Below are 27,789 nucleotides of genomic sequence, written 5' to 3' on the forward strand. Positions count from 1 at the left end.
TGACAGTCTGTGTCTGGGTTACAATAACTGATAGAGCGCTTCATATTTTGGATTCTCCGGTGTGCTGCCCACTCCGAGAACCCTGAATGAACACAAATAAAGTTCAGAAACAATGTTAGACAATGTTCTGTAATGTGTTTGCCGCAATGGAAGAAGTATGTTTTTATATAAAAGTAGCAATACCACAATGTTAAAATACTCCATAACCACTAATTGTCTGGCACTCAAAAGTATACATACGTAAACATAAGTATTACCAACAAAATGTACATTGAGTATAAAATACATGAATGCATAATTCAACATAAATGCTCTTGCTATACATTGATATATAATCATGTAAACATCCTTTTCATGTCGTAGTTGGTCATGGTGGAGCGAATGGTAACGCTTAATCTCTTAACAATGGATTACACTTTTATAAGATCTGTTGTATGTCAATTTGAATCTGCAAAGTAACATGTTACTGTAAATGTCAGCTAAATACATACAAATCAGAAGTAGAACAGTTGAGTACATGTGTTTGTGATGGTGAGTTGCACTTACTTGTGACTGACTACTGGAGGGATTGGTAGTGCTGAAGTCGGAGCTCCTCTTCTTCTGTGGTGTGCAGACACAGGAGAGGAAATGGGCATACTCCTCTCTCACCTGCAGGGGGCAGCAGAACATCAGAACAAAAACCAACTGCTCAAAACCCTCACATTTCTTTTGCCAATATACTTTCTCTTGTAGTTTCATGTTGATATCTTACCTGCATGCAGACAGACCCAGTTACACACACACACGCACACGCACACACACACACACACACACACACACACACACACACACACACACAGCTGCTGTGTCCTACCTGTTTAGACAGTAGGCAGTGCATGAGGAAGACTAGCGCTCCCTGCAGGCTGTTGAGGATAGTGAAGATGTATGCTTCCACTGTGGTGCCCTCTTGAAACAGGAAGGCCCCAAACACCCACATCAGACCCAGTATGCACATCTGGGCGATGGCTGTCACTGTGAAAGCTCTGCAGAGGAAAAAGGAGGATGGGGGAGGGTGGGTTCAAAGAAAAGGCAACAGATAGAGAATGAAAGGGAAAGATTAGCATGAGCCCAAACACCTGGATGACTCAGTTACTATTGCAGCATCTGGAAAATCCCTAAACAGTGGAACGGAAGAGATTAATACAAAAGATTAGTTTGAAGCAAACAAATCCTTGCAGAGGAACACTATTTCAACTCTGTATGAGCCCTTGGTATTATTGGGTGATGTGTCTCTCTTATTCCCATTAATAACTAGCAATATAATCCACATTGAGATACAGTAGAGATTAATAGCATATAAAAGTGTACTCATCATGGAAACACATGAATCTTGTTCTTTCATTAAATGATGAAAGAATGGGTTCTGTAGCGGCACATGCTTATGCAGTGTTGTTGACAGTGGAGTAAAAAATGAGCATGCATAGATGGAGTGAGGAGGGGAGAGCAGAGTTGGTACTAAAAAAACATTAGCTGAATTTCCCCCCCACAAAACTCCCACATTCTTTCCATCCATACATTTTTCAGGTCCAGAAGCGTCTCCATTCGGCTTACATACGTATTGACGTGCGCAGTGGTTTAGGTAAGGTCACATTACTTCACACATTAACACAGAGAGCACAAGAGCAGACACACTCAAAGAGGCACTGTTACACGCCAACAAATACACACACACACACACACACACACACACACACACACACACACTGACCTAATTTTATGCAGTTTGGAAAGGTCTGGGTTGAGGCTGGTGAACTTCTGGGCCAGCTTCCAGACGGTGACGATGAAAAAGAAGACGTTGAGGATGATGATGAAGCACACAGGACCGTAGAAACTCCAGATGAGGCCGTCTTGAGACAGCCAGCAGCTAGATGAGAAGAAGGACACACATGTGCATAACAGAGTTTTCCTGAGGTCACCGAGATAGATAACAGCAGGTAGTGCACTGATGTAATTGCTATCACACTTTAAGTATTCAAACACAAACGTACTATTGGTCAGTCCCGTAGCCTTTTGGTCTGATGATGGCAGATATAACGACGATAAGGAGCGGCGTCCCATAACCAGTGAGGAATAAGTAGAGGGGCCGGATGCTGGCATTGAACACCAGGACCACCATGCGGTACAGCTGCACCCCTTCCAACAGCATCCAGGTAAACACTCCCAAGAAGAAGTAGTGGAGCATCGCCGCAACAAACCTGCAGCCGCCCTGTAATAATGTGACCACATGAATAAAGAGATCAGAGAGGAAGGAGCAGAGGACGGAAATGGCTCACAGCACTAATCAGATCAAGATAATACTTTGAATAAGAAGTGTCCAAGCTATTTTTGATGATCAGATTAATTCTATCAAGACTATACATTTGCACACGTAAAAGTCTTGCATTCAAATTGTTTGTAAAGGTATTATCAGTAAATATCAACTTAAGTATCAAAAGTAAAGTACTCAAATATTTTATATTGTAGTGGGTCGGGGTGCTACATTTCATATAGTGTTGGATGGTTTAGTCAATAGAAATCTAGCACACATTGATTGTGTTTTGTATGTTATATCCTCAGAGTAATTACTGTAAATACTATTGCTGTCAAAAAATAATGTTTGAGTAAAAAATGAAATACATTCTCCTGAAATGTTGTGAATATGAAGTTGCATAAAGTGGAAAATATAAGATCTCAAAAACTGTACTTAAATACAGCAACTATCCACCGCTGATCTTGAACAAAAAGTGCAAACAAACTTCCTATTTGGCCATTGTGTGATGTTTCGCTCTACCGCCAGCCTTCTCAAGAAAAGTACTGTTTGTGCAAAAGCCTCTGAGAACAATTTTCTCCTTCCCCTCAAGATAACCACAAGGGTATTCAACTGTAACGTGGCTGGAGGACATGCTTGAATACTGCAGAAACGCTCTAATGTTCAAAGTGAATCTGAGGACGGCCTCTTCACATTGACATTGTTGCATGTAAACAGGAACATGAGTGGAACAGTTCAACCCAGTGTAAACGTTTTAATCAAATTACTTTCTTGGTGAATACAATGCCGATCGTGATGAGTATGAGTATGTGTAGCTGTAGTCACTATTTGCGTGACCAAACGTACCACAGGTTTAGTTTGTGAAATGCCAGCCAGAAAGATGAGGTCAGCCATGAAGAGGCAGATGCACAGGTGCAGGTGGATGGTGGTGCGGGTTCCTTGTATGGAGCGGCAGAACTTAAAGGTCAGGATGCACAATATGAGGCACAGCAGGGAGATGGTCAGCCCTATCTTGGTCACCACCTGGAGCCCAAAGGTGTGCTAGAAGAGAAGACGCGTTAGTTCCCGAGGTTACCATTTACAACATTGTGTATGTGTGTGTGTGTGAGTGTGTGTGTGTGTGTTACTCTGACATGTAGGTGAATGAGGAGGAGAAAAGAGAGAGGCATCAGCATTAACTAATCGTTTGCAATCAGCTACCTATTTATAGATTGAACTGATACATGCTCATTCATTTGGAGTCGTGTTTCTGGCCATCTGATCAATGTAAGTCCACTATTAGGTCTCTACAACCTCCTGAAGGAAACATGTGGTTATTTAGCAGCTAATTGCTAACTTCTCCATTTTCTGCTGGTCAGGTGATTCATCAGAGCTTTGTCACTTATACAGCTGCCTGCTGTGGCCAAACACTGTATGAAACTGTGAAGTTGTTGGATAAATGAATAGGTAATAACAAATAAATTGTGGAAAATATATATATTCTATGTACTTCTGTCCATCCTGGGAGAGAGATCCTCTCCTTCCTGTTCAGATGTGAGGTCCCGGGACAAAGCATATTGTATGTGTACCGATCGTAAAGCCCTCTGAGGCAATCTGTAATTTGTGATTTTGAGCTATAAAAAATAAATTGAATAGAATTGAATATAAATTAAACAATAATTTGTCAAAAGAAAAAAAGAAGAAGAAATAAATCAAATCAATCAAAAATAAACATGAATAAATATGCTGTCAAGGGCTTAGTTGTTATTTCCTAATGTCTTTTTCAAGTCCAGTAACACTTACATGTCCTGCCACTTTTGTACTATATATTGTTACTTTCATAATGCGACAAAGGGTTTTTATGTTGTGTGTGCGTCTTACCTCCATGTCGTAGAGTGCCATGAGCACAGCAAAGCTGCTCAGATGTTTACATGTGCACACAGTGTGTGTGGCAGTGGAGCTCAATTGATAACAACCATCTGTGGACCAAGCCCCACTCTCAGTCCAGTACGCACAGATGTAGCTCAGCTCAGCCGACTCCTCTTTGTCCTATGAACCAAACAATACCAGAAACAGTCAAGAAAATCACCAAAAGCAAAAGTCTATGTGTTTATGTCTTTCTTCATATTCCAGTTCTCTCAAGTGTTTTGACAAAAGTAGGACCACACAGAAAACGGTGTGAGCGCTTGGACTACCTTGAGATGTCTGAGGGTGATGTTGACGTGGCGGCTCAGGTTCTGAGTGGATGGGTTGGAGACCACAACAGATACAACTCTAGAGGAGATCTGAAAGGACGGATTCACTCCATCCTTTTCATGTCCTGTGAGCTTGTCAAAGGACCGGTTAACAGATATCTCAAGGTTCTTGTAGCTCAACAACGCAGCCAGTGCAAAACCTGTAAAAGACAATAAGAAATATGAGAATATTCATTATGAACCATAGAGTTTTGGCCTCGTTGCCAAAGAGAGGAGACGTTTACCAGGGTATGGTCCCATCCCAGCTGCTGTTGTCCAGTCAGTGTTGAGTATAGCATTCTCATTGGTCAGATGGATCGGTCCCGTGGGGGGAGTCGTTCCCCTTTGCACTGCAATCTCCATGTCTATTTGGGCAGATAATTAATACAAAATGACTCAGTTCACATCAACTTTCCCACCATCATGTATTGAACTCATGCGTGAGATTTTTACCGTAAAATACAAAATGTAAATCACAACTGAGCTCATGGTAACTGTTACCTGTCTCAGTGGTCACCGTCTTGGTGCGGCCGTCTTTCAGCTGTGGGCCAATGAGCATAATAGCGTTCTCCACCGTGCCGAGCAATCCGCTCACATCTTCACTGCTGTCCAGGTGCCCGGGGGACAAGATGGCCTCAGTCGCTGTGAAAAGTTTCTGTCCAAGTCGCAGGACACGAGAGGGAGCGTTGAGAATACTGTATGGGTTTATATGTATAAGAATGTTTGTGATTGTGTTTCTGTATCTGCTGTTCTGACCTCCAGTAGCACATTTCCATCAGTGTTCCCTTCACCACCGGTGCTTGGGTCAGACATAGCCAAACAGCTGTTTCTCATCATGAACAAAATGTCTGCCAGGCCTCCGAGCGACTGAGAGACAAGGAGAGAGAATAATACAACGATTCAGTTTTCCCTACTAAAGCATGTGTATACTAAACGCTACATGGCTGCAGGGAAGTCTAGTAAATTCAGGAAATTGGTTGAAATGTTCTTAAGAAAACCCACAGTGCTTGATTATAACTGACCCTGCACTCTGACCTTATGAAAAACAACCCTGTGTAAGAACTTAATGCATTGCTGCAGTGTGCTAATCATTTGTATCTAAACATGCAGCTTACCGGTGCAGGCCCACCGTCTCCATTGAAGCCGTCACAGTCAAGCTCTAGATGGAACGGAAAGAAACATCAGATTATCATCTCACCGGTTGAGTTTGACACTTCCGCCCAGTACGCATTGAAAGCAGAGAAGTGCGATACAATCTAGGCAGCAAAACAGCAACCCTGAACAGAAACTCATCCTCATTATCCCATGAGACATAAACCGCGGGTCATCTGGAATCAGATGAGTCAACTCAGAAAGTACCCAGAGCTACCACAATGACATCTGTGTTGGGAAGTTTATCCAAGGATGGGGTGAACAATTAGAAGCTTCATATGAGGAAATGAAAGTTGGTGGTGTAGAGGGATTTGGTGTATTCACTCACCTGAGCATGTTGTCCTTTTGTTGCCATAATTGGTGTATCCTTTTTGACACGCGCACCAGTAACTCCCATTACGGTTTTCACAAGTCCCTTTTACTCCACAGAGGTCTTCTTTCTTATTGTGAGCTTCTTTGCATTCATCAATGTCTGTGTGAGAAGAGCGAACAGAGACATAACCACTGACATTCCTTAAGGGCAATGATTTCAGAGAGACTAGCCTGAAACACATCTGAATATAGCATGTATTGCAAATGGAACACACTTTCCTGCATATAACTACAGGAACAGTCATGTGAGTCATTCGGAGCTTAGACAGTTCTGCACTTTGGCGGCAACCAGCGTTTTTAAGAGCTGCAATTTGTACTAGCAGGAGGCAGGAGATGGCTTAGTTGTTAATGTCAGAGTACATGGAGCTACAATATTTGAACCATGATGAAATAAAAGCATGTATGATCTTTTCAAGATCAAACCATGAAATTACACAGTTTCTAATTTTGGAAATGTTTCGTAGCCGGAGGGAAGCTATGATTCTTCCATAATTGCTCAGAGTTGTATTTGATTGTAAGAAATGTGCCCATATGTATCCCTGTTAAATTAGCATCGGTGTTGTCAGAGGAGTCGTTTTCTGTTCTTTACTGAAAAGCGCCAGGATTTAGCAAAATATGACATTATACTACAATCTCTTAAAACTTTGAAAAAAAACACACAACCAAAAAAAAAAAAACATTTTTCTCCTCTTGCAGAAGAAAAGTGGAGAAGATTTCTAGTTAAGCGCAACAATACTTTACTTGGGGTTTTGCTACTTCCACCAACTGGTCTGATATGAGCAGCAGGTTGTGGTGGCTACTGTTAGATGATAGCAAACATAAAAGGTAGATACTGCTGCATGACAGAGATTACTGAGTCAGTTTGCTTTATTGTGTTGCTGTTATACTATGTTAACTCTTTTATAATTAAGGCCTCAGTATACTAAGTATATGTTTTGACATTTGGCAATACTTGGCCATGATCGCGAGCTGCTCGTCACATTGTGGTAAAGACAGTAAACCCTGAAGAGCAGAGCGCCTTAAAAGACAGTAGGTATGTTGATTATAATCAAATAGCAGAACGTAGCTGAGAATCATTGGTTAACACTAACTTAACAATTTCACAGTGTTAACATGTTGGCAGAGACACTGCTGTTTTAATTTGGACTCAGCCAAGACAAGCCACAAGAACTATGTGTTTATGACTTTGTAATGTTTACAGCGCTGCCAATATGTGCGATTTTCTGTTTGTCACACAAGCCATTGATTGAAGTCAGCTGAACCAGCACTGAGCTTGGTTTTGGTTTTGGTTTTGGAGCGTAATAGTTACACTTGAAGGCTGCTTATACTTATATTTAAGTGATCTCCCAAACTCCCAGCACAGCACCAGTCACATGTGTTGACATACGCTGAATAAGCACTATTCACCTATGCAGTTTCCAAGGCTATTGGTGGCGTTGGTGTAGCCAAAGTGGCAGGTGCACTTGTAGCTCCCAATCAGGTTGGAACAATTCGCAGCATGACCGCAGATGTTGTCGACATCTCTGCACTCGTTGATATCTAACAGAAGAACAAGTGGAGATGGGTCAGACCGGTTTGACACGAGAGAGACACTGATCACACACACTCACATACGCTCACCTAGGCAATGTCCTTCTAGCGTGAAGTTAACGAGTCCTTTATTCTCTCTGAAGCCCGGCAGGCACTGGCAGTAGAAGCTGCCATGCGTGTTGAAGCACTTTGTGTTTTTACCACAACGTCCTTCTTCGCACTCATCCACATCTGCATTTAGAAACAAATACAACAAAAACAATTAGCCCTTTTTCTTTTAGCTTGATGTTTACATTCTTAGATCACCACGATTAGCTTGTTTGTGGCTAATCGTGGTGATCTAAGAATTTAAACATCTCCTACTTTTGTTTTTATTGCATCCCCTCTGGATATGAACTATATGCCTAAAATGGAAAAACACAGTGGAACGTCACCAAAAAAAATCTTATTTTCTAACTTCAGTATGAGGTATTGCGTAAGGAACACTACTTATTTCTGGGAACTCTCGTCTTTAGAAGAAGTCACAATAGAAAAATTGGTGGACATAAACAAGACAGTGGAGAGGGATGGTTGAAGTTAGAGGTCATGGCAGGGTTATTACCACTACAGTTACTGCCTTCGTTGAAGCCATTGCCACATTCAGAGAGACATTCGCCCAGCATACACAATAGGCCTGTGGGGAAATAGAAGGAAGGTCATTTAGTTTCAATTCACAGTTAAGGCAAAATATTACAAGAACAAGGAAGACCCAATAAAGCAGAGCAACTACACCTGAGCATTATGCCCTTTTTTTAATCTTTATTTCGCCAGCCAGGCCTTTATGGGAAACTTCCAAGAATCATTTTTGCCCCTGCCCATGAGAGCGCTGATCAAATTGCAACACATAACAAAACTTGAATTGCATGCAGTTTTGCTGCTGAGTTATTATATGATTTCCAGTGATGAAGCTTTAGATTTACATGTGAAAAGCTACCAACAGTGACTAGAGCATTGCTCTAGGGATCAGTCTTTGTGTGGGTCAGTTGGTCCAAGACTTTGGTCCAGACTGAAATGTCTCTACAGTTTATACAATTGAGATTGTGTCCAAACATTTCTGGTCCTGAATCCTAATGATTTTGGTAAAAACCTGCCTTTTCATATGGCGCCACCAGCAGGTGGATACGATACGATCAATTATCTCGTGAAATGTCTCAAACTCCTGACGAACCGTATTGGTTGGATTCCCATGAATTTTGTAAATGTTCAACCTGCTAACCATTGGCATGGTATATTGTCCTTCTGATCATGTTAGCTTTTTGACTTTAGCGTTTATCCCACTTTTTGTTTTAGCCCTGGTGTAAACATATGCTATGGGATTAAAGCAAGTTACTTCCTAATAAAGTTGGATGGAAATATTAAAGTATAGCAATTCAACTGAGAGTAATTTAGTTTAACACAGAAGGGGAAATGGTTCACTGAGAGATTGAGAGAGGCAGCTGCTGTCTGGTTTCATTTTTGGGACCATGAACTGCTCCTCCAGGACTGACCCTGAACTGTGAGTGGCACTTTCTGTGTTTTTGCTCTGTTTGGAATAGGCCCACTAGAGTCTAGTTAAGTATTTGAGCTCAGTTTGCTATAAGTTAGTGTAAAGCTACAGCTGGTAACTTTGATAAAAACAAGAATTGTCGTAGTTGCTCTAACTGTCACTATATCCTGAAAGTAATACACAAGATAGATAATCCGTGAAAAAGTCAAAAGTCTTGTATTGCTCCTAATTGCATTTATTGCAATATTCCGCCACATCCAAAACCACAAATCAGAGCAGAGGCGTCAATCACTGCTCCTGAACTACAATCAAACCCTCAAAGAACTGCTGATCAAACATGAGTTAAGATGATGTTACTGCATTGCCTTTTTCCCATTTCAGAAATGTGTTTTAGTCTATGCTATTGTCAAGCTTTAAAATGAGAAGGTTTGCTCAGGCCGGTGGGCGGAGCTTGATTTTGGCTCAGTTATTTTCAACATATCATTTTAACAACATTTCTAATTTTACAGCTATACGTATGGTTTTCAAGTAATTCTGCTAATTTTGTTATGTTGTTCAACATAATACTGAATGAATTGTTATTCCCTTCCATCCTAGATACTTGTCTGCGGTCAGCTATTTAAAATAGGTCATAGTCAACTTGAAGAAATCAATGTCAACATGTTCTTTGCTTCATAGAGGGCATTATACGTTTTGCTCTAGTCTAGACCTTTGTGGTTGCAAGTTTAGGAAATCAAACCCAAAAGCATACCGTGCTTTACCGCCTATTTTGCTCTATGTGACCAAAATGAACATCATGGTGTATTGGAGAAGACTCAAAACTAGCAATTTAGACCATAAACTCATGTTTACAATGTTTACTGATAAATCAAGTGAGAAGTAGGGCCCTTTTCTCATACACTCAAACATCTTTTTTCACCCAGATGGGTAGTACCTGCTGGCTATTAGAAAGAATGCACTTTGCATATATCATTTAATTGAACTTCATTTAGCTATTCAGTCCTCCTGTCCCTCCTCTTTCAATCCTCCATGTGTAAAAGTTTATGCATGTGTACATGTAGGAAGGTATATATGGGTATGCTATACGGGCAGGTGTGTCAAACATACGGCCCGAGAGCCGGATCCGGCCCGCCAGGTGGTCCAGCTTTATTTTTTGTGACAGGCTTTTGCCAAAATTAGCCTAACGAGGAATACTGTGACAGGTAGGATTTCCGATCTTTCAGCAGATTTGGATAGCCAAAAGAAGCATAAAGTAAAGTAATTTGTAACATTTTCAGTTGCAATCAATGAGAGCACTGACATTACTAAAGATGTTGCTCAACTAGCCGTATTCATTCGTGGTGTTGATGAGATTTTGGCGGTCACCGAGGAGTTCCTTGAGTTGATACCATGACAGACACCACTACAGCCAATTACATCTTTAGCGCTCTCATTGAAGTGCTCAAGTGGTACAGACAGTGCACCATCAATGATCGGGAGAAAAATAGGCGTTGTGACGAAATTCAGGGAGAAAGTACAAGCTGCAAATGGAGGATAAAGTTTTGGGACATTTCACTGTATTTTTCACCGCGAGGCATTGTGTTGCAAGTCGTTAAAAATGGATCGCGTCATGAAAGTTGCATCACAAAGGCGTCACAAAGCGAGGGAATCTGCAGAGGAGAGCCCAGGCAGATAAACAGTGGGTCTTTATGTTTCTAGTTAATTGTAGAAAGACCTTAAAATAGGGTTTATCATCCAAAAACCTTCACCAATGATTTAAACATAGAGAAATATCGCCGTTATGTATGCGTTATTTTGCTATGATTTTACTGGTCTGGCCCACTTGAGATCAAAATGGGCAGTATGTGGCCCCTTAACTAAAATTAGTTTGACACCCCTGCTATACGGGTATGTATGTGGATGATGGTTGTGTATAAGTAGATGCATATGTATAAGCATTTGTCGGTGTAGATGTGCATGTATGTAAAGGTTAGCATTTATACTCGCTGTAAGCTAAACTATTGATACTAATATTACTGTTTTGATTATTTACTATTTATTTTATTGTATTATGTTTATTTAAATGGGAAGGATTGTTCTGTTTTGTTGAAAACGCAAAAAAAAGAAGTTTTAACTAAAAAAGAATGCACAATTCGCCTCAATTTGCAGACCCAAATGTTACTGCCTGATGCCATCTTTTGAATTACATGACATTATTTGATTTAAACTCCACCCATAACCCAACCGCTTTCTGGTCAGATTATTTACAAAGCACAACAGACACATGTCAGTCACATTTTCTGACTCATCACAGTTAAAATACCCCCTCGTGGCACCAGCAAAAAAAATCCCTCCTGTTTTTCCCTCCCTGCTTTACAATGAGCCCTCTGTTGTTCTCTGATGAAGCTGGAGCTCCAGCAGTAACACCACTGTAGGAAAACCAGGCAGAAGTTGACAGAGACAGTGAGTGTGTGAAACAGTGTGACTGATTCTAACTTTATGACTACAAAATTGTGGATAGACAAAGAGTGACTTCATGCTCAGCTCCAACTGATTTTCATTCACCAGGAAGCATAGTGGTGAATGAAATAGAGATTTTTATTCTCTCTTCCTGTTGCATTACCTTTGGTCCTGATAGAAAGGGGAAGTTAAAAACATAACCAACCCTTTTTGTTTGTCTTCTGCGTCGTCAGGGTTTGTCTCTATGTGTATTTTCTGACATGCTTATGAAAGCAACTTCAATTTCTTATCGCCCAAAAGTTATCAAATGTTTATTTTAATAATAAAAGCTGTTCATGTCAATAATTCTACACCTATTTCAAAATGATGGGACCAATTGCTTCTCCTGACCATTGAAAAGACAGTCCTGAAAAACTTTTAAAGAAATTCTTGCCTCAATACCATAGTCCTCATTAAACATACACAATTACGATAATGATTTTATTGATTACCAATAAAAAAAACTATGGACAGGCTCAAGATTTTGTTTGACATCCTACTAGCATATGGATTTAGACATTGATGAGCAGCTCATAACAAAAGTCTAAAAACATAATTGGACACAGTTACGTTTTGTATTTTCATAATGGGCCTCTTATAAGCCATGACCAATTTCTCTTTAATTCCAAATTATATATTTATATGATGGAATACTATAAACCTGCATCCATTGTTTTGTTTTTTTTATTGTTTTTTTTAATTGCCTTAAAAAGTGGATAGGCAAACATGTTTGCTGACATCCGGCAGACACGGAGAACATCACTTGTCATATGAAGGCAACTTCATAATATTCAACATTCACTCCACCCTTAGCTCTATACGGAAATATTTGCTGCCTGCTGCTGCAGGAAAGAAGGTGAATGATAATCAAGTAATCAAAACCATCTAACTGTGGGCCAGAAAACCTTGAGTGCCTCAAGTAAGGAAACCAAAGTGTGATAAGATCATTAAATACAATAGATAAATAAATAAACAGAATATACATTTTTATATAGCCATAACCTTTTTATGTATTTAGTTTGACATAATTGTTTTGATAGCCAATTTCATGCATTATACTTATAGGATATGTGCTATTAGCTGTAGCATAGTGGTAGTTCAGTGCTTCCTATTATGTTTTGGATATCATTTACGATAACATGTTCAACATATAGTATAATGTGTGATATTTGGACAAAGATATAGAACAAAAGAGTGTTCTAAATATGTTCTGTGTTGATGAGCTTCTGACAGAGATGTATAAACCAGAAATATCTCCATCCTATCTAGACCATGGTTTGCAATGCAATAATTATATTCGTCCTATCATGAGTCATTGTGCGCCATCAGACCTCATCCGGACTCTGGGTTTGTTTCACTCTGACAGCCTGAGGTGCTGCTCTAACTGACCTGGTCAGTCCTGCAGCGCCAGTGACTATTCTATCTACTAATATAGATCAGGGATTTATTTACACATGTTTCTATAGCTGCCCTTAGTCATAGAAATGTGTGTCTGGCTGAAACCAAAAGTAGAAGTACATCAACTGAATTACAATATTTCTAAACTTCCCCGTAATTTCTATTTCTTCTCATTTTTCTCAACCTTCACCCACCCAAGCACACACACACACACACACACACACACACACACACACACACACACACACACACACACACACACACACACACACACACATGCTTTCATTGATGGACTTACCCAGAAGAAGTAGCTCCTTCCAATTCCCCATGTTAAAGGCAAACCAATCTCCCGCACACAGCTGATGACTTGATCAGAAGTATGAATGGGCTGTAAATCTTGTAGATCTGGTTGATGTCCTGTAATAAAAAGATCCTGTCGCAACGTTTAAGAAATATTTGTGTATTTTTCAGACTTTTCCGTAGTCCAAGGTCCATTAAATCCAGTTGAGAGTAAAACAAAGATCAATCCTTTCTTTAGAGGATAATTGTATGGCAGGGGAAATAACTGAACCTTCACCAGCTTTCCTGCTCTTTCAGATTCAGACCCTTAGTCTGAGCACTCCTCGCTCTCTGCCTGATGCCCCACCCCTCTCTCTCTCTCTCTCTCTCTCTCTCTCTCTCTCTCTCTCTCTCTCTCTCTCTCTCTCTCTCTCTCTCTTTCTCTCTCTCTCTCTCTCCCTTTCACGTATCTGTGTGGCCTTGTTTCTTTTACGTCACTCTTTCTTGCTCTTTTCTTTCACTCCATATCTTTCCTTGTGAACACATTTCTCACACTGGCACCCTATCAAATTGCTTGCACAAACCCCCCTTCTGTCTACGGCGTCTTTCACATTTCCCTTTTCGCTCCAGCGAGCTCTATTTCAGGAGCTATTCACAACACTCTCATGAGAGACTGAGAAAGAGAGGAGGCGGGAACAGAGGCCGATGACTAACACTCAATCTAAGCAGCTGCTGTACTTGAGTTTTGCCAGTAAGTAATCGTATATCTGTTCCATTCTCCCCCAACTCCTACTCTAAATCTCCTCCTACTTTTCCTCTTTTCCCTCCGAAATGTTCAGCCCTTCACCCAATTCCAGTGAAGCTTTCTGAGTTTTCTCAACCCCCCAGACAGCAAGAAAACAGACTTGAGACGGACGCAGGATGACCTCTACTAAAGTGAAATTCTCCACAAGACAATAATGTGGTTCAGAGAAAACAGGGTTGTATAAAACTCTGAGCTGAGTGCTTGGTGAGTCTAAACCAAAAACTAGATTGTAGCAACTTCAACTGTAACCGCTACATCCCATCCCCCTCTGTCACTATTGCTTCATCTGACCACCAATGCAATTTACAATAATAACTGTCACAGGTTTACCGCGTGAGGTTTAACAAACAATAAGACGAAGACAGATTCTCATTTCTAGTTTCCAACTTTATTGGCTCAAATTGGCCTTCACGAGTGAAGTTGGTTGAAAACGTAATATCCAGTTGACTTGTTAATGTCTCCAGTTGACTTATTTTGAACCCCACATTTTGTATCAGAATGCCCCGGTAACCACATACTTACAACACTAGCATCATGTCGAAGGCAAAAGTCAAGCCTATGTTGTTCCATTTTGCACCCGTAACTACAACGATCATGTGTTGGGTTCTTTGCACAGCCCAAAACTCAGATGACCTATTTCTCAATACTGTGCCTGAACACATCCTGTATAGACACAGACTGAAGACCCGAGCTGCTGCCACTCTGCTCTCGATATCCCACGTAACGGCGTCATCCTCCGCCGAGTGAAGCCAATCTGGATGCGTTTTAAAACGTGTATTATCTCGACTGACCAGCAGGGGGCAACTCCTCCGGTTCCTAAAATAAGTCAGGTTGTATAGAGTCTCACTTTATTTATTGTAAACATGAGTTTATGGTCTCAATCGCTAGTTTTAAGTCTTCTTCAATACAGCATGGTGTTCATTTAGTAAATGATGGTCCCTTTTAGAGTAAAATAGACCATAGAGTATGGTTTAGGACTGCCTTACTGTGATTGACAGGTCGCTGCCGCTAACAAAGGTCAGTTTAATTTTGCTCTACTTCTGATGCAAGAAGACACAAAAACAAAGATACGAAACACAGCAGCTGTAAAGCATATTAACTGAGAGTGAGTGGAGTAGGAACATACTTAATGTCTAAGACATTTACATTTATACTTTTTACATCTGTGAGATGATAGTAGTCATGGTTCCCTTGCAGAATACAACAACAGCGTCTAGCACATGCTAAACTCACAAGCGTGTGGTACACATGGATGTAGTTCCTATTACACGCAGTGATGTTGGATAGGAAGCAAGTGCTCAGCTGTTTCCAGTGAGCAAAACATACACAATTGTTGCACAACACACTACAGCTGTTGCATGCAGTGGCAACAAGCCACTTGTGTATCACCAGCCTTTCTCAGCTCGTTCACAGAGAGCGAAAAGATGGTTATATGACCTCTTCCCTCCCTTCGGTCTCTCATTGTTGCTCCCTGTTTCAGTTTTCTTAAGCATCCTCTTGACTCTCTGTCATCATTTTCCATCATATTCACGCAGACAGAGGAGCAGACATACAGAGACAAATGAGCAGACATACAGAGACAGATAAATCACCAGCACATGTAGGCCGGAAGAAGATGAGAGAATGCAAGTTCATGTCCCCTCAGCATCTCTCGGAAGCAAAAGACTGAATAAAAGCAGATGCATCCAGCTAGTTGGTGTGTGTGTGTGTGTGTGTGTGTGTGTGTGTGTGTGTGTGTGTGTGTGTGTGTGTGTGTGTGTGTGTGTGTGTGTGTGTGTGTGTGTGTGTGTGTGTGTGTGCGTGCGGGGTGGGGATATATCGATCTGTCCTTGTATATGTTTTTATTTCAGCAAGTGTCAGGCTGTGAAAAGTAACTGCCTCTGTGTGTGTGTGTGTGTGTGTGTGTGTGTGTGTGTGTGTGTGTGTGTGTGTGTGTGTGTGTGTGTGTGTGTGCGTGTGTGTGTGTGTGTGTGTGTGTGTGTGTGTGTGTGTGTGCGTGTGTGTGTTGGCAGTGAACATTAATCCCACATGCATAAAGTGGACGTCAGCCCATTGTGACCATTAATCACCCAAAAGGAAAAACAGTGTGGGAAAAATGTAATCTGTCAGAGGGAGAAAGACAAGTCGTGATCATCAGAGAGTAATGACAAAGTTGAAGGGGGAACACTTTCATGACCACCTTTCGATACTGACACAGTGGTGTATGTATGTAAGTACACAACAGTGCTAATTTACATGTGTCTATCTGTAAGCAACTACCTGAAACACCGCAGACATGCAACACATGTTGTGCAGATTTGCCTTTGAGGAACATGACATAACTGAAAGCTTTCCCCCCCACTTCCTGTGTCCTAACTTAAACTTCCAAAACACCTTTATGTTGTGTGCAAGTCCAGGAGTTTGGAATTTGGATCCCACTTTCCGTTTGGGTCCGGCCACATCACAAGTAATGTCATTCTGGTTTTCTTCTTTCCTCTTGTCCTCTTCCGTCCTCTTGCTCTGCACTCACGGTCTCTGTAATAAAAAAAGGTCCCCCCCTCCAAAAAGAGGTGAGATTACCAGATGTCTATTTGTAGTGCTAAGTCTCAGACTCATAGGTGTTAAATTAGTTTGAAAGTGTTTTCTTGTGTTTACCATGTACACTATCTCAGTTTAGCGTGTTAGAATGCTGACATTTGCTAATTTGAACGGAACACAAATTACAGCTGAGACTGATGGGAATGTCATCGGTTTTGCCAGTATTTAGTCGCATGATTTTCATACTTTATAAATTATGGATTCCCCATTTGTAAATCGGTGTAAATCTCATTTGACCTACTTTCCTGTTAAAACATGCGTATGCTTTAACAGTGACCTTCTGATGGAGTCTTGAGACTGTGGATGCCTACATGTCTTTGTGTGAAGAACGTGGTGTTCCTTGTTATCATATGACCATGCCGATGCAAGCGAATCTGAAGACGTCATGAGAGCTTCTGTGATTGTGTCATTAATGTATTTAAGAGGTAACTCTCTGCTCATTCATTGAGCAGTCCAGGATATGCAATTGACATGTCATGTTGTGTTTCTGACTCTGCTCCTCTTTGCAAAGATTAAATGTCCTGATCAATGATTTTACCACCAGGTGTCGAGTACATTTTTCTATCACATACAAATGAGTTACTAATGAGTGTTCATGTTGGAACAATGCTTTATAAATGCTAAATAGAATGTAGTTCTTTTAAAGCGCTACCAAAAGCTCTTCCTTGGGTCTACCAAATTTGCAGTGAAATGACAAAATATTTGCATGGATATTTTCACTATAGGCCAAAATGCTAGTTGTTGAAGTCTTAACGAAAGTGCTGGGCAGGCGGACGTTGCCATCCCCTGGGCCAACATAGTAATTTATCTAAGTGTGTTTTAGATTGCACCGCCATGACAGCTGAGCAAAGTTTTAAATTGTGATTGTCTTGTCAAAACAATATTTCCACAGTGAATAATTAACTTCCATGCTTATCAAGAACATCCCTTTGATAAGAGCAGACAGGGAAATCACAGTGATTAAATACGACTTTGATGTGTTTTTAATAGCAAGGCCTATGAGTGCAATGGCAAAATAATAAAGTTGTTGTCAATATACTTTTGGGTTTTCAAACTGTAGGTATGACTTGTCCTCAGAGTTGCTGATCTGCATGTCTTGTGAAATAGACTGTAGAGTAAATAGAGTGTGTTTTAAAACACGTTGTGATCTAACGGAACATCATGCTTCAAATTATTCAATCTTCTTCTTTTTTAGAATCTCTCTATTCACTGCAGTCAAAAACTGTTTGCTCTTCCACTTGCTAGCGCACACACAAAACACCGGCTTTATTCTTCATTGAGCAGACAGAACAGACAGCTAGTCGACTGTGAGAAGATATTTGCTGAATTTAACAAAAAGTGTATGGGATAAAAATCACGGACCCCACCTTTAAATTAGGGGTAGCAATGGATTATGATTATTTTTACAACCCTCTTTGTTATATGTGGTTTTTAGATTTAGCATTTTACTGATGTTAAAAATATCTCAAATGGCATTTATAGTGTTATTTATTCGTTGTAATGTGTTTTTCTGTCTGTCGTGCGCTGTGGAAACTGGGTATTGTTGTCTGTACGAGTTGATTTGGTGGCAAATGAGTTTCCCCACTGGGGATTAATAAAGTTTTCTAATCTAATCTAAAATCTCACGCCACCGCAGCGAGGTGTTTGTTTATTCTCGGCCTAAAAGCCTGTGTGGTTTAAGTTTGTGACTAAATTCACATGAGAAAGAATATAACTCAATCGGCACCAGAGAAAATATATATAAATAAGCGTAAGCAAATCTATTACTGAGCTAAATTAATGTCATAATTTCATTCATAATTGCTGATCAACTTCAATCTAGAAGATAACAGTTTGTTTTTTCCCCCAACGAAGCCGGACAGATTAGGAAGAGAGGTTTAAAAGATTCGTATTTGGGTATTCTTTAATTTCATAGGGAAAAGTATTTTAAATCAAAAAATTTCAAAGTTAGGGTTGCAAGCCAGCCATGGATCGTGGGAAAGAATGTATCCTCAAGGGGTTGTCAAGAAATGAAATATAAAATAGCCGTTGTCAACTGCAGAAAACCTCCCAGTGCAATACATTTTCTTGCAATACCCCAGCTGCCCACAAATTTAGATTTACTTTGAAGAGTTTGTCATGGCATTTAAAAGTTGCCTTAAGTTGCATTTCTGTGGTATGGTGGAACGTTTCTGTATAATGTTACAAATGTGGAATACAACCTAATGATACTAACCGACAACTAAATGTCAGTGCCACACACACACACACACACACACACACACACACACACACACACACACACACATATACACACACACACACACACACACACACACTCACAAACAGGATCTTTCCATATGGAAACAGGAGAGTAAATGGATCATAATCACACAGTTGCAGTTGCTGTTTACATCCAGAAACTCAGCCGGGCACAGACACAGACAAACAATCTTTGGAAAATAACGTTTCAATGTTTTTTTAATCAAATCTGGTTTCGTAATATGTTATTTTCCACCAGTCCAGGAGGACATTTGAAACTGCCGATGACTAGAGATTATCTTTCTCTGATGCCCTTCACTCAATTGCCACATCCTTTTTCCTGCCCCTCTTTTCTTCTTTCGAGCATACAACTTCATGAAAGTAGAGTAGGGACAAGTGTAATAGAGCAGAGAATAATTGGAAAGAAAACAGACTGTCATTCAGTTTTCATTTTTAGTTCGTGTCTACTGTTGTTTTATCAACACAATTACAGAATAAATTAATTCTGGAAAGCAAAACCTACATGTGGGTTTGACATGTGACGTCATGTACAAGTACAAGAACAAGTACACATCTTGTGGTTCAGATTGTGGTTCAGACAGTGAACATAACGTGCCTGTGATCCGTCATGGCTTAAGAGACGCTTTGCAAGCCTGCAAGAAGAAAAGCGGGGTAGTGAAAGTGTGTGTGCACTATGTTTGATTGAGATGGTCTGTGATGTTGTTTGAGATGCAAGTGAAGTGAACACGGCTTGTACCAAAATAATTCATATTGTTGGTGCTCAGCAACAAGCAGCAGTGTATTTACAGCCAGAAGGAGCTGGCTGTGTGTTTAATGCCAACCACCGCTGGATGCTACTGACAACAAGGCTGTTATTATGTGTTTCCCCCACCTACAGCCACCCTACTATTAAGGCTGTTTAACAAATATCATAAAATAAAAAAAAGTTTTTAAGAGAATATAAATAATTTACAAAACACATCAAACTAAGACAGACATATGTTTTAAATTGTGTGGCGTCTGTTGAAGTCAATCTGTGGTGTGGCTGTGGCAGAGGAAATGACCCTCTTCAGTCTGAATCTCAGAAAATATTTTCCACAGAATTTGTCACAGGGTAGTTTAAGGCCATACAGTATACTGTCACTGGGATTATTTTTAAAGGAGTATGATGGAACCACATGACAACCCTGGGATTTCACAAACCCCTGGTAAATGCCGTAACAGCCCTCTTTGCTATATTTGCATTACAGTTAAAACAACTAAATCCCGACTCAGAGGCCCCTAGCTCTTGTCACGTGGAGCCAGGTTGCATCTTCCTGTCAGCCTCAGGGGAATAGCTGACTCTTCTTTTTTTCCCCATAACAACATTTTAGCTGATCGATATGAAATTATTTGCTTTCATTAACACAATGTGAGACCAGGTTGGAGGCGGTGTGTGCTATTATGCACTCTGGTCAACTTGGCTCCACAGCCAACACAATAGAGGAACTGTGATCCCTATCAGCCCATCAGCTGGCCTTCCTACATCCTAAGGCAACAAGCGGCTGCCCTGCCACTGCTTATCCGAGTTCACCAGGTGGAAACCATAGCAACAGACTTGACAGGGGTCCCCCTCCCCCCACCCCCTTCCACCTATCACTTCCTGAGGAAGCTGTCACCTCATTGGTTCCTTCCTGAATTATCCGGTTTTCCCATTATTATTACTGCAGGGACATGACAATGATCTTTATCCAAAATTATCTACTGTTTTAATTATAATTGGAATATAAAGCGAAGAGGAAAAATTATATTTGAAGAATTTTACTCTCCTTGTGCGCTCATACCGCTACAAGACTGATTGCTTGTTGATTTCTTCCTTTCCTCGCCTCTTAAGGCTAATGTCAGCAGTGTGGTCCTGAGTACATGTACCGCTGTTGTTTACTCCTACTGTAATATAAACCAATGCAACGCTTCTGAAACTGTGACAAACTGTGACAGACTGTGCGAGTGTGTGCGCACATCCTTTTTGAGGGATGTCATCTGAACTCCTATGAACCTCACTGTTTATATTAGACTCCATTAGAGACCATATGTCCATGTCTAGTTGTTATGTATACAAAGGCATACAGAGAGAGAGTGGAGGGATCCGATTTAATGAATGTGAGTTTCCTCTCTGTCGCTGATACATTTTTCCCTCTTTTCCAGCTCCATAGCGCTTTATCAATCTAGATTTCCGTCCTCTAATATCCTCCGCAGTGTATTTATTTAGTTTCCTTCATCCTACCTCCCTCCAGTCTGTCTGTGAAGTGAGGGGGTGGAGTGAGGTGACAGAGGGCAGATGTTTCCTCCCCAGCTTTGAAGATGCTTGTAAAGATGGAGGGGAGGAATGGTGGAAAGGGTAAAGCCTGTTTCTCCGTGGAGGTTGGGCGTTTCATGAGGGAGGCCGCAATCACAAGCAGCAGATACAGGCTCTGTCCTGGCAGCAGCTTTGGAAAGGGTAGCTCTCTTTCCAACCTTCGACTGCAGCCACAAACCCGAAATGTCAAGCTAACACCTCATTTAGTCGAAGCTGCTTTAAATTGTCTCTGTCAGCGCAGCCTTCATTGCGTCACTCTGCAACACAGTCCATCTGATCAAACTGAACTTTGCTTGTTCAAGAGGAGTTTACAGTCCATATTTACTCAGAGAGCTGCAATGATCAGCCAAGTCTGTTTGCTTTTTTTAAATGAAGGGATTTGGAAAACAATAGTTTGACTGTGAACTGCATCTGTCCCTCCAGTTGTTGAGGGTGTGAAGGCTCAAATTGCTCTTGGCTTGAAGGCAATGGGTGTGTGCCTTAAAGCTATATGTTGCCACCATGTGGTTAAAGAAATTACTTTATGAAGCAATGCTCAGATTAGACACCAGTTGTATAATTTATCTGATATAAAGGCAGAAACATAAATGTTCAACAATTACTGTAGTAGGGATGCGTTGCTGCTGGATTTGGGAAGCAATGGCAAGGTCCTTTCTGTAAATGTTCCAAAATAATGTTTAAACACATTTTAAGCCCGACATGTTTAGAAATAATTGCTGAAAACGTGAAAAGACTGAACTACGTAGCACTGAATTGTGCATTGAGACAGTTTTTTTAATTCACAGATTTTGTGTCTTTTGATTTTTTTGTTGGCAGCCGCATAGGAGGGACCACTGGAACCAATGAAAACCTCTTTATCGTCCCTTTCTGGGCTTCACGTCTCTGGTGCATATGCTCTTTAACATTCTGCAAAGTAGTTCATAAATCAATCATGCATTTGTGGCTCCAGTGGGAGCTTTGTGACATCAGCGTCGGCTGGGGCGAAAGACTAAAGTCTGAAAATGAGAGATAAAAAAAGCCCTGTGTTCATAAAATAATTGTGCACTGCATCTTCCAAGTTGGTATTGTATTTGTCATTGTAATAATATTTTAAAACCAATAACCAATAATAAGATTGAGCTGAAATGGAGTTACAAGGCTCCTGACCAGCGAATGTAATTTAATAACCAGGTTTATTGCATATTTTTACCTGAGCGGCGAGGTTTTTGGCAAAGTGTGCTCATATTTTATAGCATTAGTAAAGCAAACCTACACCTTTTCAGACAACAACTCAGACAACAATTTAATAAAACACAATGTTTACATTGAACTTAATGAAACTTGTTTTATTTGGTCTTTATTGTTTTGAATGAAATAGCACAATCAGAGCTGTTATAGATCAGGCTTTTCTTTGTTTCCGGACAAAACAAAGAAAAGCTGGATCTAATAGAAGTGCAACAGTGTCAACTCAGCAGATGACATGAAGGGAGGCAGACAGGGAGCAGAGGCATTCCAGCAGAAACTCCCACACACATACTGTCGGACTTGAGTCCACACTGAGGTCCAGAGAAGAGCTATCGCAAGGAAGAAATGAGACAGGAGCAACAACAGTAACATTATCAGTTTTCTATAAAAGTACAAACTTAACGCCACATTAACGGCACCAGAAGTTTAAACAGCATTGATATATTTCATACCTCAAAATATAAGGATCTATTCAATACATTGTTCTATGTTTTCTGAATATTAGCTGTTAACCTGTGTTGATGGCAACAACAACTTGTAGAAGGTGAAAGCGTTGCATTGGATTGTCAATCAGACAAGAACACATTGGATTAAGCTGTAAAAAGAAGCAAAAAGGGAAAAGACACAACATTAAAAAATGGAAATAAAGAGCATAGAGTCAGTTATTTTGACTGAATTGCCTCAACCCAAACACCAGCCCACCTTTTATGATGACTTTGGCCAGTGCCTCACTGGAGCCGATGTGGTTGGTGGCCACACACTTGTACGCCCCACTGTCGCTCAGTTTAACGTGGGCGATGCGCAGCCTTCCATCGTTTGTGGTCTCTGCTCCTGGAGGCAGACTCCCCCTGTCCCCCCGGCTCCACTCAAACTGAATGTGAGGAGAGCCGTGGGCGAGGCACTGAACGTGCAGCGCATCCCCGGGCTGCAGCCTCACCTGGTCCGGCAGGCAGGTGGCGTATGGAGGACCTGCATGAAGGAGAAAGCATGACTTTCATCATGAGTGGTGACAATCTTGATACGCGCCTGTGTCCATGATCTGCATCGTCAACTCACTCTCCACCTCCATCTGCGTGTACGCTTCACTGTAGCCATGCATGTTGGTTGCATTACAGATGTATTGGCCTGAATCTTGGCGCCCCACGCTGGTCAGTGTCAAAACTCCACCAACCATTGTGTGTTTCCATGGCAACGGTGCTCGCAGCTTGGACCAGGTGATGACTGGAGGAGGGGAACCTGGAACGAGGGAGATGAATGGAGAACAAAGTGAGAAAGAAAAAAAGGGAAGTGAGAGCAGCGCTGAGTGATATCGTCACGCACACGCATACAAACATCCTACCACTGGCCTGGCACGCCATTGTGATTGTATGTCCCTCCACCACGGTCATTTCTGTCGCCCCCACTGAAGCCGCTGGTGCTCCCGGCTGCCCCACAACAATGACCTCCACTTTGACCTCTGCCAACCCCTCATTGTTTTCAGCCTGGCAAATATAAACTCCTGAGTCCTCTGGATGCACTGCAGGCCACTGAGAAAAGAGTTGGCAATCATGTTTTATTTGCTATCTTAAATTGTGGAAAAAAGCATTACTTGTGCGTGTGTTTCATATTTCACCTGTATAGTGTTGACATCATTTGTCTCCTTGGTTACCAGCTGCAGGGTGGAGCCTTGGCGTTGCCAGGTCAGCGTGGGCCGTGGCCTGCCTGTGGCACGACACTCCACCGAGACAGGGTTTCCCATCCTGACTCGCAGGGGCCCTACAGGTGTCAGGCTCACTTTAGGAGCATCTGACAAAGGACACACAGACACAAGGGACATATTAAACCAGCAATAACCCACTTTTGGGACCAAAATACTTTTATATAAACTGCTAAGTTGGCATGGAAAACCGTTGTAGTTGCAGTTCCTTCAGATTACCCACCGGATAAACAATTGCAAAGTTTGGTTCTTATTGCAGTCCTTATGCTCTATAATCACCGTTGGCAGTTGGTGGGGTTTAGTGTTGGGCCTGCTGCTCAAATTTGCATACTGGTGTGAGACACATTCTTTGTGTGGACTTGATTTACCCTTAACTGCTGTTTGCGGTCAGGGGGGTTTTATTGTGTCCTATCCGGCTTTGTTTAGGGACATAATGGCTTCCCACGGCTGCTGGTTGTCAGTCAGCAATAGGTATGAGTATCGTTATGATTTTATCAAGAGAGAGGAGGTTTGCTGTTTTTTTCCTCGGAGATCTCACTCCAGTACCAATAACAGAACCGTTAACTCCAGACCATATCAATACTCCGGGATTTTACTCACTTAGAACTAGTTACCGTTTAGAACTGAGTTTCAAGGAGCATCCAAAGCAGCAATGGAACCGATGATGGGCATTGAGGGATGACGTATAAAGCCTTGCAGTGAAACGCAAACTGCTTCAACCCCGACCCCTTCTCCATCAGTAGAGGGCGGCAGCTCAGATGCACATCATCAGATCTGAGAGGATGGACACCATGCATGATGCTGGTTGTGCTGTCTCTTTTTGCTGGCTATTCTTTGTTTGATAGTGTACATCAATCAGAAAGAGGAAGCCACTGGGGGGGCGATCAGGCAACTACCAGCCTCAATTCAATGTATGCTATATATGGTTCACTAATGTCCGTTACTGAGTGAAAACTGGAGCTGACTTGCCACCAGAACCGGCAATTACACCATGGAGAGTGAAGCAGTGTTTTAGGGCTAGGGTTATCCTCCTGGCGTCCTTGCGACAAGTACTGAGCATAGAGGATCAGGATTCTATGCCTTATTGGATCCCCTTAGTCAGCTCTATCGAAACTGTTGTGTGGAGGCTATCATCAGCTGTCCTAGGTCATAGGATATATGGCTGGCACAGACTGTTTTGCCAGATGCCATAAGGAATGAAGTGATGAATTTGCCAGTAATGCCAGGTTCTCAGCATGTGCTGGATAGGGCTGAGCGCTCTATTGCATTGAGGGAAACTGTCTAATAGGCTTGTTGCAAGCCAGCCCCGACCTTCAAATGGGTTTGAAATGCCTCAAAAGCTATAGCAGTCTGTCTGGCCTCGACTTGTGGGTCGGAGCCCCGCAGGGGTTCAGGAACAGAGCTTTTGTGCCCGCGGATAGAATTACGCCACAAACCGACCGAGGAGGCCTCAGTCTCAAAGAGGCCAACAATAGAGCTCAGAAAAAGGTGTTGGTCACAGACCTGTTTTCAACTTCAGGCACCAAACCGATACCTGAAGATACTCCCATTCAAATTGATTGATACATACATACACAGAAATCGCCTTTGCCTGTCAAGGCCAAGTTGTCAAATATTTGTAGTTACAGGCTCTGAAAATCTTGCCATATCTGAACGACTAATGTATCTGTGTCCCTCTCTCTAAATCAAGAAATCCAGGACCCAGAGATGGTGCTGGCTCATGTTCAGTCTTTTTTTCACAGTGAACTCTAAGAAGAGCAATCTGCAACGTCAGCAGCAGGTAAACTTTCTTGGAATCCACTTTGATTCTGTGACAATGAATGCGTGTCTCACTCCCGAGAGGCTAGACAGTCTAGAGAAAGTGTTATGTCATTTCCGACTAGGGAAGCTCGCGAGGGGTTCATAAACAGCTGGGACTGCTGGCAGCAGCGTCAGTTGTGATTCCATTCGGGCCTGCCAGAGGCGCGTCCCGCACAGCGATGGTTCAACTCCTTTCATCTCCATCCAAAAAAGGACAGGAGGATGAGGCTGCTTTTGACATTCCTGCATTGCAACATTTTACAGATTTGATGTGACCAACAGCAGTAAGCACTGCTGTGCTGGTGTCTGTAGCCCAGCGGGGTTCGTCCAATTATATTCTTCTGTTCCTTGTGACCTGTTTTATATAGTCATCCTATTTAAACGTATGCCGGTCAGAGTGAGGTTCACGTGAGGTAAGAAGTTATGAATGTAACTGTTGCCGTCACTATCCTTGTCACTCGGAAGCTGAGTCGCTTTTAAAGCGCAGGAGTTTTTGCCCACCTGACTAATGTTAAGTCTAATATTCACTAACGTTTAGCTGTTTCAGGTTTTTGGTTTGTATCCATTCAAAGCTCAATGCTCTCTTATGTTCACAAGCTGTTGTCGCTAACTGTGTCTGAGTGCCATTTGGTCCTGAGCAGGTAGTGGAGACCTCCCGCTTTCTCTCTGAAAGCAGCTACCTGTTGCTGGAGAGGACGATATGAGATAAGATAAGGTAAGAGTGAACCTGAGCAATAAAGGTACGGGCTCGACTATATACTGAGCAGAAGCTCACGTTTGACGTTCAGCACAGCCATGGCAGTGCCGCGGCCCACAGCGTTGGCTGCCACGCAACGATACTGGCCTTGGTTTTCAGGTCGAGCGTTGGCAACCGTCAGCACAGAGCCATCAGGACCCGTCTTAACATTGTCTAGAAGGAAAAAGGAGAATGCAGTGAAACTTCACAGATGTTGATATTGTATGAACAAGGCTTACATGTTATGACTCCTGACCTGGTAATGCTTGGCTATTGGCTTTCTTCCACACCAGTTGGATTGGCTGGGCTCCTCTCTGCACCTGGCATCTGAAGCTGGCAGACTCCCCTTGGCGCACAGTCGCAGCCCGGGGCTCCACTGAGACGTCTGGAGCCTGACCAGCAACTGCACAGAAAGAGATAACTGGTGACACACACACACGCACACACACACACACACACACACACACACACACACACGCATGCATGCAATGCAACTTTGTGAACCTTTAGACGAGTCTGGGTAAAATGCAGTGTAAACACAAACCACCCCAAAGCAAACAAACTGAGCAAATACACACATTGAACAGAAGTGCTATTGATGTCAAAGCAAAAAATAAAAGGCACAGAGATTAAATGCAATTCTCTCAAAAACATTGTTTCAAAGAAGTATATCTTTTTTTTAACTTTGGTAAAAAAATATCTGTATTTCTATATGAAAGGGTTAATGTGCCCACATTACAAAATAATGGGAGCCATGCGGTTTATTTTTTGTTTGATTTTCCCAGATTTGTACTCTCCCCATTACTCTGGATAATCAACAGAACATGCTTTCAGCAGCCTTCAAAGGTACTATTTCTTAAATTGAAACTATGAATGCAAGTGAGACAGTTAGATGTGTTGATTATCCAGAGTAATTGGGACATTGTTTCTAAAAGGACACTGCTGTTGAAGTTTAAACATATATTATTGTATATTGTTGTGTAAGCAGCAGTTTGTGTGACCCTTTAACGGCACAATAAATCTCTGCAGACGTCAAGCTAATTAGCAAGAAAAGTTGCTATTCTGTTCCAAGTAAATCAGATTTATTACCTGAACATAACAGAGAAAACAGGATCAGAACCCCAGGTGAGAAATCCATGAT

At 41.7% G+C, this 27,789-nt stretch overlaps 1 protein-coding gene across 1 annotated transcript; it reads right to left on the minus strand.

Annotated features, from left to right (window-relative positions):
• On the minus strand, positions 1–27,786 carry LOC306737473 (adhesion G protein-coupled receptor E5-like; the record flags this gene model as incomplete). The annotated part of the gene is made up of 23 exons (XM_079219206.1): positions 1–82; positions 547–648; positions 854–1,022; positions 1,748–1,903; positions 2,028–2,245; positions 3,134–3,328; positions 4,148–4,315; positions 4,462–4,661; positions 4,746–4,865; positions 5,002–5,155; positions 5,257–5,367; positions 5,616–5,659; positions 5,981–6,124; positions 7,432–7,563; positions 7,645–7,785; positions 23,119–23,385; positions 23,473–23,652; positions 23,756–23,942; positions 24,029–24,201; positions 26,593–26,598; positions 26,688–26,822; positions 26,905–27,051; positions 27,738–27,786. The coding sequence occupies 23 exons, from the start codon at positions 27,784–27,786 to the stop codon at positions 41–43; spliced, it is 3,240 nt and encodes a 1,079-aa protein (XP_079075332.1). The 3' UTR covers positions 1–40.
• Positions 27,787–27,789: the final 3 nt, after the last annotated feature.

This window comes from Taurulus bubalis, assembly GCF_910589615.1.
Source record: "Taurulus bubalis genome assembly, chromosome: 6".
NCBI classification, from domain to species: domain Eukaryota; kingdom Metazoa; phylum Chordata; class Actinopteri; order Perciformes; family Cottidae; genus Taurulus; species Taurulus bubalis.